This window comes from Penaeus chinensis, chromosome 2 (assembly GCF_019202785.1).
Source record: "Penaeus chinensis breed Huanghai No. 1 chromosome 2, ASM1920278v2, whole genome shotgun sequence".
In the NCBI taxonomy this organism is placed as follows: domain Eukaryota; kingdom Metazoa; phylum Arthropoda; class Malacostraca; order Decapoda; family Penaeidae; genus Penaeus; species Penaeus chinensis.
Genome location: NC_061820.1, coordinates 5,651,311 through 5,675,011, shown reverse-complemented (window position 1 = coordinate 5,675,011; position 23,701 = coordinate 5,651,311). Strand labels below are relative to the sequence as shown.

Sequence of the window (23,701 nt, the reverse complement as noted above, 5' to 3'; positions counted from 1 at the left end):
TTCAGAAAAAGAATAATGAATCGTGACGTTTGAAATCCAATTAGGAAACCCTTTCAAGTGACCTAAAATACGTTCTTGTCTTGCACACGCATTACTCTGCATTCTTATTCACTTATGAGAGAAAAAGAAAAAAAATGAGAGGAATACATCATTAGCTTAAATTCAATATTCGGAGCCTTTAATGCGGTACTGAAAGTATGTTATACATATTTCATTAAAATGTACATTCCCTAAAGCTCACTGTTTTCACTCTAAAATAATGGACTTGGAAACTAATAACAAACATTATACAGTTCTATCATGACACTCGTCGGTTAATGAAATCGCCGTAAGCCACAGACAATACAGTTTTTTCAAGAACTTACAGAAAACAATAGATAAACGGCAGCTTAAGCATATCTAATTATGAATTACGTTAGATGTACTTTCAGAGAATAAAAATAATCATCTTTTACTTCCTACATGCGACATAAAAAAAAAAAAAAACACTAGACACAGTGTAATCGTACAATCCTAACACCACAATGCATTATCTTTGATGATATGCTTGTTATAATATGAGCTCGCGTACTTCTAATGCCATTACTTGATTACAAAGGTTACAGAAAGGATGAGGGGCTGGGTGAGAAAGGGATTCCTTGGGAAGGTCGTCTTGGGATTTTCTTTAGGCAGGCTCTCTGTCATTTTATGTTACATCAAATATTATATCCCATATCAATAACTCTCAGATGTCAGTTTCAGAGCTGATGTACAATCTTGCTTTCAGCTTCGAAATATACTGCAATGATTTATATTACGTAAAATGTGATTCTATTCCATACAAATACATAAGTTCTGACTGGCCCAAAATTCACTATGATATAGATCAGTATTCACTCATATTGTGAGACTTATTACTTATAAATCGGACTTTGTTAAGGTCAAATTCGTGTGTGCACGTGTGTGTGTATGTATGGGTGTATGTGTTTATATATACATATGAATTTGTGTATATATATACAAATACATTCATATAAATATATATACACATATATATATATATATATATATATATATATATATATATATATATATATATATATATATATATATATGTGTGTGTGTGTGTGTGTGTATAATCATATTTGTATAACTGCATATATACATATGTACATATGAATACATGTGATATATATACACATCTATATATGTGTATGTATATATATATAAATATATGTGTCTATATATGTATATGTATATGTATGTGTATATATGTATGTATACATATGCATATGTATATATGCATGTGTATATATATGTATATATATATGTATATAAATATACATCACATTACACACACAGACATATATATATATATATATATATATATATATATATATATATATATGTGTGTGTGTGTGTGTGTGTGTGTGTGTGTGTGTGTGTGTGTGTGTGTGTCACTGCATTTCCTGTGACTGGATATGTTAGAGGTAACACCATTAAACTCCCAGATAGTGTGCATTCAAATATCCCAAACAAAAATTAGTTAATATTTAACTCCTCCTGAGAGAGAGAGAAAGAGAGAGACCTTCCGCCACTCACCGTCGCGAATCATGAAAGAGTGTCACTTTGGAGGAGGGGGGGGGGGGGGACTGAAATCGACGTCAAATTTTAAATACAATAAAATCAAACCTTCTTGCCCAGTCATCATCCAAGGCTGCAAATCTCTGAAGTATAAAAGAGCGTCGGGACAAACAGTCTTCACTCCAACACCAGCATTTGCCACAAAATCAGCTGATCTCGTCTTCCAGGATGATCTACCAAGTTAGTTCTCGGTTTCTAAGTGCCAAGTGTGGTGTCATTTCTACTGGGAGTGAACGTAAATCTAAATCGCGGAGGAAAATACTTTCTCATTAAAAAAAAAAATGAAATTCTGTGTCCGGAATTACTGCACTATCAGTCGTTACAATGCTGCTGTTCTTCTTCAAATTTATCAAACCAAAAAAGTGACATCTTTTGAAATTCCCATGAAAATCATAATACTTATCCTGAAATAATGCCATGACAAAAAGTATCTAATTACAGGTAATTGTAGTTCTGGTGGCCCTTGCCGTGTCACAGGCCCATCCAAGCAACTACGGCGGAGGAGGACCTGTTTATGCCTCTGTAAGTTAGACAAATGTTTAAAAAATAATACTCAAAATGGCGATAACAGTAGAATCAAATACAGGAAAAGATGACAATAAAACACTCAAATTTCGCGACAACCGAAAAATCTTCATCTCTATCGCTGCGACTGCTTTCAGGGCCCTATCCCCTACAATTTCAACTACGCCGTCAACGACGCCTACTCGGGAACCAACTTCGGTCAGAACGAGAAGTCCGACGGCAGCAACGTGTGGGGATCCTACACCGTCGCCCTGCCCGACGGCCGCAAGCAACAAGTAAATAATATATAGTTTAATACTGTATTCTCAAGTGTTTTGCCATTCATGCTATATTGACATTTTCAAATAAATTGAAATGATAAATAAATCAAATATATATTTCTTCAGGGTAGAAAATAAAATCAGGATAATCTTCAGTCGAAATTCTAGTACCATTTTATAAACGCACTGCAAATCTACTACTACAGTACCCTGAAAACAATCCCTCTCCCTAAACAGGTCGACTACACAGCTGACCACGGCAGGGGATTCGTGGCCAAGGTCAGCTACTCCGGCAAGGCTCAGCATCCCCAAGTCTACGGCCCGGCCATCACCTTCCCACAGAACGGCGGAGGGTATCACTAAACACCTACTGACACATGCCTTTTAAATCCCCGTACTTTTATATATACGACAACACCATCTGCGCTCATATAACATGCAGTAAAATAAATGTATATAACTAAAGAATCGCAATGTTTCGAATCCAAGCAAGATCCCTCTTCAAACTACCCAAAAATGTGTTTTGTTTGTTTCTGTCTTCTGCACACGTTACAGTGCATTCTTATTCAATTAAGACAGAAAAGGGAAAAGAAAACATGAAAGGAATACATTATTAACTCAAATTCAATATTTGGAATCTTCAATGCGATGATCAAAACGCCAACGCAAATAATACAGGTTTCAAAGAACTTACAGAAAACATTGGATAAACGAAGGTTTCAGCACATCCCTTTATGAATGTAATTATATCAACCCATTAATGCAAGTTATACATAAAGCTGTACATTATATTTTACTTCCTGTTGTGACATAAAAAGTAAAAACAATAGAAACCTGGGCACTAAGTAATCGTACAATCCTAACATGCATCGCATTATCTCATATAGTTATAATATGAGCTCGTGTATTTCTAATGTCATTACTTAATCCTTATGGCTACAAAAAAAAACAAAACAAATGGGATGGATGAGAAAGAGATTCCATTGGGAGGCCGTCTTAGGATTTTCTTAACCCTCATTATTAATGTATAGTAGGTCATAACGCTGCTATTCTTATGGCTGATTTGCAATCTTGCACTCGGTTTCGAAATTATATCTATATCATATAACATAATATCTAATTATATACAAAAGGATTTGTGCTGAATGTTAAGGCACTCACTATCACATAGATGTGATAGTGAGTGATTTAACGTTAATATTATGAAGCTCACTGTTTATCAATCGAACATACTTAGTTAAGATCAAACATGAAAACAGTACAATAATTTTCTTTGGCTATTCATGTATGTGTGTGTGTGTGTGTGTGTGTGTGTGTGTGTGTGTGTGTGTGTGTGTGTGTGTGTGTGTGTGTGTGTGTGTGTGCTCGCGTGCGTGCGTGCGTGCAATGCCCCTTCTCTTTTTCTCTGCCTCTCTTTTCTCTCTCCATTTCCCTCTTCCCCTCTCTCTCTCCATCTCCCTCTTTCTCTCTCCCTCTTCATCTGCCTCTTCCTTTCTCTCTCCATCTCCCTCTTCCTCTCTCTCTCCCTCTCTCCCTCTTTTTCGCTTCCCATCTCTCTCTTCCTCTCTCTCTTCATGTTTCTCTCCATCTCCCTCTTCCTCTTTCCTCTTTCCCTCTCTTTCTCTCTCTCCATCTCCCTTTCGCTCTCGCTCTCTCCCTTTCTCTACACTGATCTGATGCCTGCTAAACGTCGCAAATCACCGCGACAAATAATCGATCAAGGTTGGAAAGTTCCATGACAGAGAAGAATAATGATTGCGTCACCGCATCCTATCATTCATGAAGACAAGAATCAAACGTGTGTATAAAGCAAAGTCGAACAATCGAAGTATATTGCATATTCGAACTCAAGCAGCCAACAACAGCACTACACAACCTCCTCTCAACGAAATTATTTACCAAGTGGGTTTTACAATGAGGTAATCACGTTATCGGGAAATAGTAATAAAACTTGTCGTTTAAATTCAGTGTCTGACTGTTATTCAACAGTGAGAAGGCGGAAGTGAGACGCGTTTTGAGTTTAAAATGACTTACAGGATTCGAAACATGAAAATTAAAAATATATAATATCAAGAGAAATAAAGGCAAATCGTTGTGGTGGCAGCTATACAAGAGGCTACCCGTGGTGCATCAGTAAGTGTAAAATACCATTGATGCAGCCCTTAAACGCAACTAATATATTAACCACCATTTTCCGCTTATTACCTTCCCTTCTCCCTAGGGCCTATACTTATGGCTTCAACTACGCTGTGAACGATGACTACAAGGGAACTACTTTTGGCCACAACCACAGCAAACAGCGCCTTCCCGGCGGTCACAAACAACATGTAATTCCTATTCTCCATCTGCAACATAGCAATGTTCTCGTGATCTGCCAAAGCAATATATCCTAAAAAAAAAAAATCTTCATTCAGAAACTTAATACTCAATACTGAAACATTTCTTGGAAACACAGGTTGACCATACGGGTGAGAACAAGAATGGTTTAGTGGCGAAGGTAAGATTTCCGGCAAAGCTCAGCACGCAAAGGTCTCCGGTCCAGCTGAGACTTTTCCGCAGAATGGAGGTGAATATTACTGAAGATAGAATTTTATAAATCTATATATTCCTACTAAAATATACATAATAACCATAAAACTATATATGCTATTTTCTCCTTTGAAATTCGTAATGAAATAAATTAAGGAAAATATAAAAAATAAGGATTATTATAAGCATAATACTGATACAATACATACAGAAATATTTTTCGCGAATAAGCAAGCCGTATGTATATATAAATGTGTGTAACCAGTATATGACTTAACTGTGTACCAGTCCAAAGGATAACTTATAGATCTAAACTAAGCTGAATATACGATCTGGATCTAAATATTGACATATGCTCGTCAATCTTCTATGTAAACAAAATTACCTGGTTAAGAACCTCGTAATTACAAAGTCTCTCAGAGTAACGAGTCATGAATCAATGCTGAATCAATGAATTTTATATGAAGCAACAACACAGTACAATATCCATAAATTAGTTGAAAAATAACAGGAACTCTTGAAATCCTGTGGCAAAATATTAGTAATATGATCAACGATTTGCTGACTTATGACCACTTTAGTATCATATTGAAAATGGTGAGGATTTAAAACTTAACCGTTTGTGTGTGTGTGTGTGTGTGTGTGTGTGTGTGTGTGTGTGTGTGTGTGTGTGTGTGTGTGTGTGTGTGTGTGTGTGTGTGTGTGCGCGCGCGTAAATATACAAACACGACCTGGCTTGGCCTCTCTTTCAATAATCAACTTGGTCAGGAGTTCCCAAGATGATCCATAAAATCCGTCGACTCGATAGGGAACCTCTATCGTTATGAGTTTAACAACTGTTTGTCTCCTAATTCCTATCGTAAATCTGTTTAAAGTTCTATGACTTCAGTTCGGAATGGCGATCATTTCAAAACAGACATGAATCATGAGGACGGAATGCCTATCTGAATCATAAATGAAGCAATCAAAAACTTACAAGGCCATCGAAATGGAAGGACGCCCACTAACTTCGCATTTAATTCACATCAGCTCTTGTTCTCAATTTTTACAAGATATTTCACTTCCCTTTTACTGCGATTCCGGCGGTCGTAAGAAACAACACAAGTCCATCCGTAAGGCAGTGGACTAATCTCGGTTTCGTTTCGAGCACCGATAAAAGTTGAGACATTATCCATAGTATACAAATTTTCCCTTTCCTCTTATAAAGTGATAAGTATAATGTGAACAACTCGCGAGAATCTAGAAATATCTTTAAACAACAATGTTGTTTTGCACAAATATTACATGATCTTCCTTTATGAACGCTCCTTATATCAAAGAATTTACCTACAGCGTTTATATAATTATACCATCAGCATTCTTCTCTAATTAGAACTGCACAGCTGGCCATAACAGCGGTTCCTAGACAAAAGTCAGCCATTACAAGAATCCCCCGGCAGTGATTCCGCCTTCCTATTACCAAAACGGAAGACCTTCATGGGATATTTCTGTGAATTTGTATATACATTCTTCCTCAAGGAAAATCGGTGATTACGATGTTCTTAGATTTATATAACACTCCCATATGCAATTACAAAAAACTGGTTAATAATGCATGGAATTAAGAAGATGGATTAGTATAGGCATTCGTATGTAGATTGAAATAACAGTTTCACATTTAAAAGGCAATTCATCTCTATAAAGTTTATTAACGATTCTTTGAATTATATCAGCATTCTGTCTCTGTTATCGCATCCAGCAATTACAGAATGAATTAAGAAAAGAAAAAAAAAACATATGTAAAGACCTACTTGAATAGGAATGTTATGCACTCTCAGATTTTGTAACTGGTTCCGGGGAAAGATATATAATAAAGCATCGTGCAGTAACGAATTTTCAGAGTTCTTGACGTTTCCCTTTAAAAAGGATAAAGCGCGGAAGTCAAGTAAAATGCAGCACTATCATACCAATTTAGATAATGTACATAAAGCATAACGAGCATTTTGTTTCAAACTCATGTAAAGGTAGAAAGTATTAAGCCTTATAATTTATATAAAACCATATAACGACTAAAATAAGAGAAAAACACACACAAGGTATATAGCTTAAAAGGTTTGATATTATCTGTATGAACGTAGAAATAATATGAAAATCAAGTTTCTCTGAACACTTCAAACATTGTCAGACGGTAAGATCAATAAGAACAATAATTTCATACTAAAAGGATACTTTGCCCAACTTCAATGTAGCTAATTTTGTTAACAAGCATAAATTTAAAAACAGACTTCATTTTCGCTCTTACAAATAAATCGTTATAAAAATACCAGTAACCAATATCGGCGATCGACCTGGCAATTATCGCGCTCGTGATACTCCCAGCCAGCAGAGTTGATACGTGCGGTTCGGACCCAGTAATGAATTATAAAAAAAATAAAAAAATAAAAAAAATGAGTGAGAAAAACACAATCCCCCAACAAATATTGGTGTCTGTCAGTTGAAAAATGCGGGTCCCTAAGGATGGTAAGTTTCATAACCGGGGAACAACGGGTCTATTGTCATCCTATTAACGTATTACGCGTGACAGTCAACAGTATATAATGATCACATGAATTTTTGTTGAGCCACTAGTCCTCCAGCCATCGTCAGCTTCACAGCAACCTCACAAAGAAAATGATTTACCAAGTGGGTGTTCGTGTGTAAAGTGTACTAATGAGAAATCATTATATCTTATTATATATATACATATATATATACGTATATATATATATATATATATATATATATATATAATTTAATGTCAGACCGATTTGCTGATGAAAATAAAATAGACTTGCATTCAATTAATAAAATTGGTAAAGAAATACTGATGGTAAAAAGGTAACGTAATGCTGAATATATATCATATTAAATGTAGGAGTATGTCCACATTCGTTACACATAATTATATAGATTAAGTAAATGATGCTTGTTCTACATCATCTTACTTTCTTGAAACAGGTCGTAGTGGTTCTTGTGGTGCTAGCCACCGTGCAGGCTCATCCTGGGAATCAAGGGCCTGCTTATGCCTCCGTAAGTATGTGGTGGGGAAGGGAGAGGAGAGAGGAGAGAGGGAGAGGGGGGAAGGGGGAAGAGAGAGGGAGATGGGGAAGGGGCAGGAGAGAGGGGAAGGGGCAGGAGAGAGGGGAAGGGGCAGGAGAGAGGGAAGGGGCAGGAGAGAGGGAAAGGAAGAGAGCACGCCTACTTAAACATGAACTGACTTATGTTAGTACTTGTAAGTGACCCCTTCTGCTCTTAGGGTCCAGTCCCATACGGTTTCAACTACGCAGTGAACGACGCTTACAAGGGAACCAACTTCGGTCAGACTGAGAAATCCGACGGGAACAACGTGTGGGGATCCTACACCGTCGCCCTCCCCGACGGTCGTAAACAAACTGTAATTATACCTTGTTGTTTTACCCTTATTACAGCATTTACTGCGACATAACAAAATAATTGGAACATGCACTTCCAAATAGAAATTATTTTTTCTTGTCTACAGGTCGACTACACAGCTGACCACGGCAGGGGATTCGTGGCCAAGGTCAGCTACTCCGGCAAGGCTCAGCACCCTAAAGTTTCCGGTCCTGCCGTCGTATTCCCTCAGAACGGAGGCGGATACCATTAGCAATTCTATAAATAAATATTTGAATACATAAAAACGTATTTCACCTTTCTCAAGAAAAAAAAAAAAAATCACCACAAAAACAGATGAGTGTGCGTGTATATGTATGTTTGCCCGCGAGCGTGAAATATGAGAAATTTAAGCGCAAACCGAACATAAAACAACCTCAATTCATCATGCATGCAATCAATTATCGAAAATTAATAATAGGCATATTAAAAGCTAAATAAATCTCAAGACAATATCCAATATTGAAACCGTTCCAATCATACACTGGATAATTAAAACAGGCCAGATAAGCACTTAATGATTCATCTATAGCTTCATGGCAACACATTCGAACGTTCTCATTTATCTCATTTCAGCTTGACAATAATTGTTCTTCAAAACTTATCCGCCTTGTCATAAAGCGCGATGAATGAGAAAGTTTAATACAAGTGCCAATATAGAGGTGTGCCTGTTCGTGCCATGTGCGGAATATAGATCTACAGCATGTTTAACCTAGGAAAAAATAAAGAAAAGAAAAAGAAGAAAAATAACATACATAAACAAATAAACACATGTATATGCACACGCATATAAATAAATAAATAAATATCTATATATCTATCTATCTATACCTATATCTATAACCACACACACACACACACACACACACACACACACACACACACACACACACACACACACACACACACACACACACACACACACACACACACATGTATATAGGTTATTTGTTCGTCTGAAGAACTCTTATAATTCATTTTCATTTCTTATCGTGGGTATCTAATTTTCATATACGTATATCTCGAATATTTGTTCTTCTAACAAGGAACACTTTGAACTCGAAGAGTCAAGATTCATTTCGTATTGTGGATGTTTTCTTTTCATATACATATACATATACAAATATATATATATAATATATATAGATAGATAGATAGATAGATTGATGGACTGGAATGTAACAAAATTAAGTTTTATTATATACATATGCACTCACAAAGTGAGTTACTTCTAAGTTTCTATTAATTTCATTTTTTATTCACTCATACAAAAGAGAAGTTAAAACTGTGTGGATGCTTTAGCATTCCGTGAACAAATTTATAAGTTTACTTTAGCATAAACAGCGCAACTTATATATACAGCTTCAAAGGAAAATAAATACACCGTTTCACGTGAAACATAAATGGGAATTAAAGTGGACGTGAAATCAAAAGGGTGAATAGTCGCTTGTTCTTTAGCGTTAAATGACGAACATGAATTACACATTAAATAAAAATACAGAACAAGAAAAAAATCATGCCGGCAAACATTCCTGAAAAGAAAAACGAATGTTATCATTAAACCACGTACACGATTTTCTTTTCTATCACAGCGTATCAAGTTTTCACAAAATGTATTCAAAATTGCAAAACCAAGCTGCCAAGGCTGGAGCCCCCGAAAGTAAAAAGTTCAGGACCTTTGTCATTACAGTGCCATTCTTAGTGACAATAAGCGGTATATAAAGAATGACCGATCCATGATTAGCCAGTCTCGCTCCAATCATCAGTCGCAAGCTTCTCCTCGCTCATTCGTAGATAATATGATTTACCAAGTGGGTTTCTTATGATGAAAGAAGTGCTTGAATCGCTCAGTTAGACTTTAGTGAAAAGTGTTCTTTTATTACATGCATACGCACTATATCACTTCCTTTGTGAATTCACAATTATATAATGCAGTGAAAATAGGATAACAGCTTTATGAAGATTATAACTGCCAATTAATAAAATCCATCATGTGTTTTCAGATCACAACTCTTCTTGTAGTGTTGGCTGTTACATTTGCCAATCCTTCAAATTACGGACCAGCCTATGCTGCTGTAAGTATATAAAATGTATAAAGAAGAATTAACAGAAAAACAGGCCTACGTACATATATATGCGTATATACATAGATATTCCTAATTAATCTTTCACATTTCCAGGTCCCTCTACCATATGGCTTCAACTACGCAGTGAACGACGCTTACAAAGGAACCAACTTCGGCCAGACTGAGAAGTCCGACGGGAACAGCGTGTGGGGATCCTACACCGTCGCCCTCCCCGACGGTCGTAAGCAAACTGTAATTATACTCCGCACCTTGTTTTTCGCCTGGTTAAATAATTTACTGCGACATAACAAAATAATTAATACTTTTTCCAATTGCAATTTTTCATCTACAGGTCGACTACACAGCTGACCACGGCAGGGGATTCGTGGCCAAGGTCAGCTATTCCGGCAAGGCTCAGCACCCCAAAGTTTCCGGTCCTGCCGTCGTATTCCCTCAAAATGGAGGCGGATACCATTAATATGAACTTGGCTTTCTGCTACCTTTGTCCATGACGTATGAATAAGTAAAATGTAAATATCCAACCACATGCATTTCCTTTCTTGCTTCCGACTTAAATACTTACATGTAGAAAATCATACGGTAGGAATCGTTACAACATAAATCAGACCTCAGATTTGAATTGTCCAAGGTTACACAAACATCACTGAAACCTTAAGCAAACGTAATAAGAAAACAGATTTCAAAAATACATGACTTACCTCCCTCCATCAATTTCATTATTTTTCAGTCTTTCTCCTCTTACTCGTACACACACACACACACACACACACACACACACACACACACACACACACACACACACACACACACACACACACACACACGTGTATATATACTTTCTTTCTTTTCTTTTAGTAATGATATGCATCGAAATAAAATCGTATGATTAATATATCTTACAAAAAATATCTGAATTTTGTGTGTGTTGGAGGTTATATAAAATACTGCAATATATAAAGACATACATACTGCATTTATGCATTTATCTATATAGGAATATTATCTACGGAAATCTTTGTTATTATTATATAAGCGTTGCTTCTCAACAGGCTGACTATACATGGAAGCAAACATGAAGCAAGGCGGACATACACACTGACTGTTATATACATATATACACTGCTAAGAGGCACTGGGAAAAATGGTATATATTTTGTAAATATATCTGCCAGCAAGATCTGGGACTTATCAGGTACACTTTAAAAATTATCTTGTTTTTGTATATCGTGCCGATTTTCATAAGTTTAGGATTATTCATTTTGTAATAATGATAAATGAGTATCCTATGGCGTGATTAATATATATATAGACTTATCAATATACTTTAACTATGTAAGAAGGTATATTCATAACATAATTATACACACATACGTATCAAATAATCACTTGCCATACATTACAACCACCGATAACCATATCGCCAGGTTAACATACCATTTATACGTCTCTATATTGATATTTGTAAACATACAAAACAGCAATTACGAGAAAGACTTTCCCGTTATAATAATACATGCCAATTTCAAACAAAATAATTTTCATCAAAATTATACTTTGCTTATTCATTGGTGATAAAACAACGGTAATAACAAAACTGAAACTCATGGAATAATGCTAATCCAATTTCATCAAACAAATAAAACAAAAGTTATTGGAACAATTCTTAAGTTAATTCTGTCATAAAGCTATCACAGTGTGTGTGTGTGTGTGTGTGTGTGTGTGTGTGTGTGTGTGTGTGTGTGTGTGTGTGTGTGTGTGTGCGTGCGTGCGTGCGTGCGTGCGTGCGTGTGCGTGCGTGCGTGTGTGTGTGTGTGTGTGTGTGTGTGAGAGAGAGAGAGAGAGAGACAGAGAGAGAGAAAGAGAATGAGAGATTATCTTAACTATTCATTCATTCAACTTATTACAAATGTATCTCCAAACAAACACTTGACGACAATTAACCAATACAATAGCTAATCAAGATTGAAAACTTAAAAGCCCGGAAAATTAGTCATTGTCATCGTATTATCACATTCCAAGTGACAGTCTGCAGTATATAAAAGAATGTTTGAACAATGCAAAGCCAGTCAACCACCAAAGACACCTTCTGCATTACCTCTCACTCACAAGATGACTTATCAAGTGTGTTTATTCACTTACTCAAAAGTGTTAGAAATATGATACTAGGCAACGGTTCAAAGGTTTCAAAATTATAAAAATATGCAAATCTTGTTATACAAATGTAATACATATAGAAGTACACTTTAAGTGGTAAAACTGTGAAATGCTTTTGTTTCGCAATAAATGGGTATCAGTTAAAAGCGCTCATCAAAGATAGAAAAACGATACAAACACATTTAAATACCGTTTGAATTCAATATCAGCCCTAAATTAATCGTTACATGTTATCTATTTCATGAACAGGCTGCTGTAATTCTGGTAGTGTTGGCCGTCGCCCAGGCCTTCCCTGACAATTATGGCCCAGTATACGCTTCTGTAATTATTTTTTCGTCCTTTCTTTCTTCTTGAATTATATAATTAACCGAATACCAGTTACCTCTTTTTACCTTTCTTTTTTAGGTGCCTATACCATACGGTTTCAACTACGCAGTGAACGACGCTTACAGGGGAACCAATTTCGGCCAGACAGAGAAGTCCGACGGGAACAGCGTGTGGGGATCCTACACCGTCGCCCTCCCCGACGGCCGCAAACAAATTGTAATTATATATATGCATTATTTACTCCATTTTCCCTCTTTTTTATCTTATATACATATATTTTAACTTCTTAATTAACGACGCCGTTGTATATTACGAATATAAGCCTAACTGCGAACCATTCATAAAAAAAAAAAAAATCCTTTACAGATTGACTACACAGCTGACCACGACAGGGGATTCGTGGCCAGGGTCAGCTATTCCGGCAAGGCTCAGCACCCCAAAGTTTCCGGTCCTGCCGTCGTCTTCCCTCAAAATGGTGGCGGATATCATTAAATGACAATTCATGCGATTTTGCTTTTGTAATTATGTTCATATATAAAAAAATGAATCGTATGTATCAGTATAATTTCCACATCGGCATCTACAAATAAAATAATATACATTAAACCATATTTTAAAAATCCCTCAGTTTGAAAACAATTCAATATTTTTTTCGCATCACAGACTGCTGTATTGTACCAAAGTATCCACAATCCTCATAAATATATATTGCCACCAAAAGACGTTCTTCAAATCCCTTATTTCATTGATGACTTAAAATGACTTCAAAATACCTCCTTCGCCAAGACAATATATCTCCTCGTTAGCAGTTCCATTTCCAAACCGGTAATTACTGTTGATTGAACAGGTTGAATACAATTTGAAGATGTAAGATCTTTGAGGATTCTTAACCAAATCGTATTTTAGTATTACCAGTGATAAATGTGAATTTAAGCTTTCTACTTCATGAGATTTTAATTTCAAAACTATCGCATGACAATATTCTTCCTTCTACATATTGTGACTTTTAATTTACTCAGTTTTGCGGTGAAATAATTATGTTCTGTGTGTTCCTTCGAAAAAAACAGGCCTTTTGTTAATCTATAAGCATTATTGTATACTATATTGTAAATTTTACTTAAAATATCGAACATAATATTGCAATATTATCCCTTATTTCCATCCTCAGAAGGTCAAATGTAAATGAGATCACATATACCAATTTCCTTAATAATGTATATCTTTATCTGTCTATCTAATTATATATATCCACCTATCTATCTATTTATGTATAATTGTTACACATAGTTACAGTTGCAACATTATCGACTGATTTTTGACATGCATTCAAACAACGAAACTTCTAGTAATGATGATAAAAATAATAATTTATGATGATGATGTAGATGATGAAAATGATGATGTCATTATCACAATTATTATCATTACTGCTGTTGTTGTTTAAAATAATAATAATAATAATAATAATAACAGCAATCATAAAACAACAGTATTAATATTATGATCATTAATACTAATATCATTAATACCAATAATAATAATAATAATAATAATATTGATAATAATGATAATAATAATAATAATAATAATAATATTGATAGTAATGATGATAATAATAATAATAATAATAATAATAATAATAATGACAACAACAACAGCAACAATAATAATAATGATAATGGGGATAATAATAATAATAATAATAATAATAATAATAATAATAATAATAACAATAATAATAATTATAATAATAACAATAATAATAATAACAATAATAATAATAATAACAACAATAATAATATTGATAACTACACCAAAAGTAATAGTTTTTCTGTGTACACGCTGGTAATCCATTCAAGAACCAGGAAAATATGTACATCGACATGGCTACGTTCAACAAATTCTACTATAACAAACATCAAGATAGAATTATTCCAAACCGAAAAAGTGCAAAAATTATGATACAAAAATTTCTATCAATCTTTTCTAACCAACCGAGTTAATCGACAGCCCCAGAATTTGGATCAAAGTGGCTTATCAAGGCTGAAAAATTCATGGCCGGGGAATCAATCTTCGTCATCGTATTGTGACATTCGAAATGGCAGTCGGCAGCAGTATAAAATGGACGCGTGATCAATGCAAAACCATTCTACCTCCAACGACTAACAGCACCAACACATTCTCACAAGATGATTTACCAAGTGCGTTTCCTTAAGAATTTTAAATTATTCTGAGATGTCAGAAAACGGTGTAAATATCAAAACTAGGAGAGAAAATGTAGAATGATTTAGTGCAGTGATTGAGCTACAATGACCACTTGACATCAGAACTTGACAGCTAAGTTCCGTTAGCTCTAAATTTCATTACGAAAAAAATAAAGCAGGAAATGCCTACAAGTACATTTGTGTGTGTGAAAGGCCAGTGTACACTTGGGAGAAAATCATACGATCTATTTCACTTACAGGCTATCGTTCTCCTGGTTGTGCTGGCAGTCGCACAGGCCTCCCCTGACGGCTATGGACCAGTATATGCTTCGGTAAGTGCGTAGTGCTTCCGAATTTTCTGAAGTACTGCCTTAGTTGAACATAAATTAAAGTTTCCCTACAACTTCCTTTTCTATCCCCAGGTACCAATACCATATATCTTCAACTATGCCGTGAACGACGCTTACAAAGGAACCAACTTCGGCCAGACTGAGAAGTCCGACGGGAACAACGTGTGGGGATCCTACACCGTCGCCCTCCCCGACGGTCGCAAACAAATCGTAAATATGCACCGGATCTTGTAATTTAATGATACGAGATATAAAGCTTATAACGGAAACCCCATTTACTGATGTGTTGCCCCTTCTACTGTATTTTCAATTTTAATCTACAGGTTGACTACACAGCTGACCACGGCAGGGGATTCGTGGCCAAGGTGAGCTACTCTGGCAAGGCTCAGCACCCAAAAGTTTCCGGCCCTGCCGTCGTTTTCCCTCAAAATGGAGGCAGGTTACCACTGAAACCGGCGATTAGTGTATTTGTAGTATTATATTTAGCATCATATTCAATAAAGGAATTTACCATACAACTTACATACGTTCTTTTATAAATTATAAACTGCATCCTGCCCTTCAAAAATGCGCATAGAAAAAAAAATCAGTACATGTCTCCCTTACCATCAACAGTATTCCTTTCCTTATCGACTACCCAAAAGCCTACATGTATTTGTCAAGAAGGTAATACCACTACATTAAAACACAAAGATAAACACTGATCACCTCTCCCTCTTACACTCACAACCCCGTATACTCAAACACGTCCATTTGCAAAAAGCTAATTATGAAATTACAGGGACCAACATTCCCTCCCTCCACATTTCCACTCATTTTCCATCGAACTTAATTCCTTAAATATAAAATTGGAGTAAGCTTCCCTATAGAAATATTTGAATTTGATCTCTCTAACAGTCCAAAAATTGTATGGTCCTATATATTTTGGATATCGAAATGTGAAGAAACGCATTGGCGTCCGGATTTCCGTTCATTTGTTGAAGTTATGAAGTTCTGTTGAAACCTAGTCGTGTGTGTGTGTGTGTGTGTGTGTGTGTGTGTGTGTGTGTGTGTGTGTGTGTGTGTGTGTGTGTGTGTGTTCATATTTATTTCCCCCCTAAACATCTTAAAAAGGAATGCGTCAAACAAATACGCGTTAGAAGTTCTAAACGCATCAGTAGCAATAACCATAAAGAACTTCAGATGAAAACGGACAGAACGACGATGAAATTCCGGAACTCAATACGGTGTCCTTGTGACATGTAGCGGTGGTAAACCATATGTAACAAATACAGATCTCTTTATTATATAATATACCTCACTTTTAATGACTAGGCCTGTATTGTTCCATCCATTCATTGGTTTCATAAGAAATAATAATTCAAAATTTCTCATGACGTTCCTATCAATTTCTATTTTCCAGTTATATACAGTTGAAGTCTAAGTCAATAATTCTGCACTGCAGTCATTTTAGATATCGGGACGAGGATATAGGCTTTACTTAAATGCATTAACTATAACACCGTTTGTTTCCATTAAAACATAAATGCAAATATAATACATATTTCATCAAGAGACGTTGGTAACAGAAGTTACTGCTTTTTTATTCAGGCATGCAAAACACTTAATACATGATATATTTGCTTCAAGTAAGAATATATATATATATATATAAACATACATACATACATACATACACACATACATATATCTATCTATATGACAGATGGATACCAATACACAAACATACATACATACATATATATATAAATATGTATATATATAGACAGATAGATACATATATGTACGTATATATGTTTGTTACAGTTACAGTTGCATATTCTTGGTATTCTTTTTTAACTTGTTTGGCATTCTTCTAAAATAATATTCAAACAATTTGTTTGAATATTACACTTACTTGGAATGAATAATCAATGAGATCACATGAAAATGTGTTAAATATACTCTTCACTTCAATTAACGTCCATAAAAATATATACATAATCGAAATTCCTTACTGTTCAAAATCTATTCCATTCGAATACTCAATAAATGCATGCCCTTGCGAAGTTGAATTATCCAGATTGAATGAAAACCCGTGACTAGAAAATCGGTCCTCGTCATCGCACTGTTGCAAGTGACTGTCAGCAGTATATAAAAGAACGACTGAACAATGCACGCCCATTCTATCTCCAAAGACCAACAGCACCACCACTTTACTCACAAGATGATTTACCAAGTGTGTCTACTTATTAACTTATTCAGATCTGGAATGATATCTCACTGTTAATAATGTTTGTTTTTGTACATTTGTGGGCGAGGTGTGAATAACGCCTACACGCACGCTCTATTCTGACCGTTGGTGAAAGTAATTACTGTAATGTGTTAACAGAAATAATGCAGTATACCAAACTCATGACCAGAAAATGTAGAATGATACACTGAAAATCAATGTCAGAGCAAACCACATTAAGTGTTCAGAACCGAAAACATTATATCAGAATCGTATTGCGCTGTTGTAAAGTACTATTTTCAGATATCATACTGAATTTAATGTACATCTGTTCGTGCATGCGACCGCGCGCGTGTATAACCATTCCATTAACAACTGACATTACATTAATACTGTTACATATAACTTACTTCACTTACAGGTTAGCGTCCTTCTGGTTGTGCTGGCCGTCTCACAGGCCAACCCCGACAACTATGGACCAGTATATGCTTCTGTAAGTGACTTGAGATAACCTGTTTTTGTTTATTCTAAAGCATTGACTTATTTCTCGCTTTGCTTCGAACTCTCTCAAATCACTACTTCCACTCCCAGGTCCCAATTCCGTACGGCTTCAACTATGCCGTGAACGACGCTTACAAAGGAACCAACTTCGGCCAGACTGAGAAGTCCGACGGGAACAACGTGTGGGGATCCTACACCGTCGCCCTCCCCGACGGCCGCAAACAAACTGTAGGCTTGCGTTTGATTTCTCAGAATTTACCTCTTACTTCAAAATCTAGAATGACAGCGTTGAATCAACATACATTTAATAAATAGGCCTTGCAGGATATCTTAGATTTCCCATTAACTAGTTTGATATAACAGCTTTGGCTTTACACATTTTCATTAATTAGAAATACATCATAGTTAACACACTATCTCTATATTGCAGGTCGACTACACAGCTGACCACGGCAGGGGATTCGTGGCCAAGGTCAGCTTTTCCGGCAAGGCTCAGCATCCCAAAGTTTCCGGTCCTGCCGTCGTATTCCCTCAGAATGGAGGCGGATACCATTAGATAACAATACATTTTAGTGTTGTAGCTGACTGTATTACATTAGAAAATTATATATATTTACAGAAATATAAGTCTTCCATTAACTCCAACGTGTTTCAGAATGGCCAACACAAAAATACAGCAATCAATATAAAAATCTTACCAGGAAATCCCTTACCAGTTTAGTAACATTTTTAACAATGACAACCAATAAAAATTAAAATCTTCCTCATTTTGTTTCTGCTCGTTCCTCTTTACCTATAGTCCATTTCCTTTATCAATAAAACATATTCTCATGAAAGTTGAACATAAAACATGCAAACTCTCCATTACTATATTAAATGTTCCAAAGCCCCAGTTACCTTATCAAGCTAAGGTACATCTAGTGCGGCGTCATACAAACGTTGAATATATCTATACATCTTTTCCATATATCTACACATGCAATTCTCACCTCTATATTTTCAATATAGAGCTAATGAGCAAACATACTAAGCATTTATAAAAACAAATACACTGCACTGCATACATGAATACTGTTAGAAAATCAGTTTTTTAAAATCATATACTAAATTAGCAACTATCACAACAGATAGTAAAGGTGAGATGAATCAGCTGGAAATCTAATTTATGCCGCGCATAAATACCCCCCCCCCCCAAAAAAAAAAAAAAAAAAAAAAAAAATAAAACTGCGTTGTTAGTCTTATTATGTTGCAAGGACCGTGAGACAAGTACAAAAGGAAGGGATAAGAAGAAATAAATCAAAATACAAGATATGCAATTCACGTTTTGGTAACTAATCTTCACTAGAATTTCGTGACGTTTGAAACTGTATATTATAACTACTTTTGTGCTCTAGTTTCAACGAACGTATTGCAAGTATTTTCTGTTCGAAAAATATGAAATGACAACTCTGAATTCACATGCAATAACTTGGGATTCATATGAAAACGGTTCTGATGAGATGAAAAGTAAATTTATCTCTTTACCACCTCGAATTTACACAAGCTGTCACAAACTTTTATACAGTATATATATATACACGTACAGTCCTTCCGGAAATAAACAAGAACATTAACAGATGATAATGATAAATATCTCACACAATAAATGTAAGCAATCAAAATACTTAATTCTAAATTTAATATCACATATAATTTATCGTAAAATTGCATGGGGTATTCCTCATCTGGATAAATGCAAACACCATTATATACTTATAATAATACTTCTTTACAAATACAAATATTAATGGGTGTGTTTGTGTATATATGTATGTATGTATGTATGTATGTATGTATGTATGTATGTATGTATGTATGTATGTATGTATGTATGTATGTATAATATATAATATATATATTATATAATATATATCTATATATATGTAATATATATATATATATATATATATATATATACAACACACACACACACACACACACACACACACACACACACACACACACACACACACATAAATATATGCAACATATTTAGGAGGATTTAGTTGTTAGTCCCTATATGTTGCTGACAGTCTAGTCCTTTATCACAATCGACCATACCGTCATCCAAATGAAAAATTACAAGTGATCTATACATTTTGAAACGCAAATTCAGTTAATACATATATGAAAAAATACAGAAATGCAAATATTAATAACATATTCATTAGACATCTTTTTTTGTTTTGTTTTTTTAATCCTTGTAATAAATATTTAAAATAGATCTTTGTAGAATTGTTTAATCAAGGCTGAAAAAAGCAGTGTCCGTCATCACATTGTTACATTCCAAGTGACAGTCGCCAGTATATAAAGACAGCATCAACTCTGCAAAGCCATTCTACCTCCAAAAGCAGCAGGCTTCTTACGATGATTTACCGAGTGCGTTTGTTCATTTATTCAAATATCTTATAACATGCCATAACAACTAAATATAGCTCAGAAAATGTTGACCGATATGCTAAAATGTAGGATATCACATTTGAAAAAAAAACTACTATTAATATAATTATTTTATTTCAAAACAGTAAAATGTCCCTCTTAAGTGTAATTTTCATATTCCATTATGGAAATTATATGCATACATAAATATGAAATAAAACTACCATATTCCTGTTACAAATTACTTTTTTGCATACAGGCTACTGTAATCCTCGTTGTGTTGGCCGTCGCCCAGGCCTTTCCTGACAATTATGGACCAGTTTATGCCTCTGTAAGTATTTTTTCTTTCAGAATTCTTATATCATTTAATCATTGAATATCATATTTATTTCGGGGCACTACATCGCATCACTTTTAAGTACCCGCTCAATGCCTCTTTCTAGGTCCCTATACCATATGGTTTCAACTATGCTGTGAACGACGCTTACAAGGGAACCAACTTCGGCCAGACTGAGAAATCCGACGGGAATAACGTGTGGGGATCCTACACCGTCGCCCTCCCCGACGGCCGCAAACAAACAGTAATTATAAATCTAACGTTTGGATCTGCTAAAACTTTTACCATTTTAAATGTATCAAGAACTGTAATGCTCATTTTCAGCCTGCATCTAAGTACAATTACTCATAAATTGCAGGTTGACTACACAGCTGACCACGGCAGGGGGTTCGTGGCCAAGGTCAGCTACTCCGGCAAGGCTCAGCACCCTAAAGTTTCCGGTCCTGCCGTCGTCTTCCCTCAGAACGGAGGCGGATACCACTAACTGTGCTTAACAAAGCTCACTTCCCATGTATAATATATAGAGTAAATGTGGGTGATATTTACATAATGAATAATGATTTATAAAGTAAATGAAAAATAATAATTGCATTCTGAATATAAAGACATATGGTGAAAAAACACTGTGTTCTCTTTCTTTATATCCTCTGTGAAAATGGAAACTTTATTTTTATTTTTACGTAAAACATCAAAGGTGCCCATGAAAAAATGATGAAATGTGTGCCTTTATATAAAACATAAGCAAGAATTACAACAGAATATTCAGCGTATATTTTATGTTGCGTGAAACTGTTACAAACTACAATAAAAGGATGAATAGAAAAGAAAAAATAAATATATATATATATATTCTCTACTCCCTTTCTCCTATATAATTCACACAACTTATATAAGACTTTAATAAACACTCTAAGTGCAATCATTTATGATCATTTATACTTTAAACCATACCTCATCACCAGCCCTAAATCACAACCTTATCACCTTGTCTACCACTGTGTGAAGTGCATGATTTTTGTAGACATTTACACTTCTGTTCATCACATGGGGTTTAATGCCGTAAAAAAAAAGCAAATTCTAGTGTTATTTTTGAAGCAATGTATTCCATCCCATTTCCACAAGGGGGGGAATACGGTAAGAGGTGAATGAATGCCAGGGCAAAGTTGAGAAGTTTATGCATTCCCTTTCTATTATATTTGTTTAACAGTACGTAAGTAGCAAGAAAATACAATTATATTCACAATAAAACATAAAAAAACAACATTAATAATAGCAATGATGAAAATGTGGTGATGATGATAATAATAATAACAATATAATACTAATTATAATAATTATAATAATCATAATAACTATAATATCCAAATAATAACATAACAATTGCAATAAGATGCGATAATGATGATGATAATAATATTAGTAGTAACAGTAATGACAATGACGATGATGATGATGATGATGATGATGATAATATAATACAATAAAACAATAATAAAAAGCAATATTATAATTCTGCTTATGATTTTCATGATAATATGCCCTTCAGTCGCTTCATTTCTCCACCAAATAATCAAGACTATTTTGATGGCATTCTGAATATATGCGACTGCTTGATGACTCGTAAAAGTTATAATTTGTTTTAGGGTCAGGACGATAAAATGTGACGTTAGGCAGCTTATCAAAATGCAAGAATATAAATTGAAACTTGAATTATTTAGTATGCTCTCTCTTACGTCATACGTAATTAACAGGCTATTCCTTTCACACACATACACACATGTACGCGCGCGCTCACACATATATACACACAAACACGCATACAGAAACAAACGAACAAACAAACAAACACACATTGATACCCATAAACTCACAGACACCTTATGTATATAAACCGTATATATGACGCCATCACCAGTATTTTTGAAAATACTGGTGATCTAAGTATTTGTTAATCACTGGTGGAAATTAATATGATATTCTTATATATTCCTAGTTGAAATGCTTATTTATACAACAGTATAGTTGTTAAAAAACTTGAAATGAAAATAACCATATTCATAAATTTGTAGTTAGAGTTGTAGCAATAGTAATAATAACATCATATACCGAACAGATTTTATACAAATCTTTATCAAAACTAGGTGTATCAAATTAAACAAAACAAAAAAATATCCTTGTCATTGTGTCAAGGCATTTTAAATGACAATCGGCAGTATATAAAGAGCGCTCGAACAAAAGAAAGCCATTCTATCTTCAGAGACCACCACAGCTTCACCTCATACTCACAAGATGATATCCCAAGTGTGTTTCTCCAAATGCATTTACTATTAAGCAATCATATTATAATATCATTAGTTTGTGCAGTGGATAGGTGGTATCACTACAAGCTGTACCAAAACATTTTAAGTGACAATAAGTGAAAAATCATTTCAGTTCCACATCGTGAAGTGTCTTTATGAAGTGGTACTTTTGGATTTCTTTCGTAAAATTATCATCTAAAAAGCAACCAGATATTCGTATGTACCACATTCATGTCATATCAGTATCATTACATAAGGTCTTCATTTCCAGGCTACTGTAATCCTGGTCGTGTTGGCCGCTGCACATGCCAACCCGGACAACTATGGTCCCGCGTATGCCTCTGTAAGTGACATATATATATATGTATGTGTGTAAATATATATATATATATATATATATATATATATATATATATACACATTGTTTTTTTCCTGAGGAACTCTT

The 23,701-nt window shown here is 34.9% G+C and overlaps 2 protein-coding genes across 2 annotated transcripts in view; one reads left to right on the top strand and one right to left on the bottom strand.

The window, feature by feature from the left end:
- The window catches only part of LOC125031263 (neurobeachin-like), a 1,410,248-nt gene that overhangs the window by 599,728 nt on the left and 786,819 nt on the right, over positions 1 to 23,701 (bottom strand).
- LOC125032573 (cuticle protein 18.6-like) lies at positions 10,142 to 11,170 on the top strand. Its single transcript, XM_047623807.1, has 4 exons — positions 10,142 to 10,177; positions 10,370 to 10,441; positions 10,547 to 10,684; positions 10,785 to 11,170. Exons 1-4 carry the CDS (start codon positions 10,166 to 10,168, stop codon positions 10,908 to 10,910), a joined length of 348 nt encoding a protein of 115 aa, XP_047479763.1. The 5' UTR covers positions 10,142 to 10,165; the 3' UTR covers positions 10,911 to 11,170.

Excerpts from the sequence above, each read along its gene's own strand:
- LOC125032573 (XM_047623807.1), top strand. Across the intron at positions 10,442-10,546 it reads ACGGACCAGCCTATGCTGCT|GTCCCTCTACCATATGGCTT; the intron begins GTAAGTATATAA and ends TCACATTTCCAG. Across the intron at positions 10,685-10,784 it reads CCGACGGTCGTAAGCAAACT|GTCGACTACACAGCTGACCA; the intron begins GTAATTATACTC and ends TTTCATCTACAG.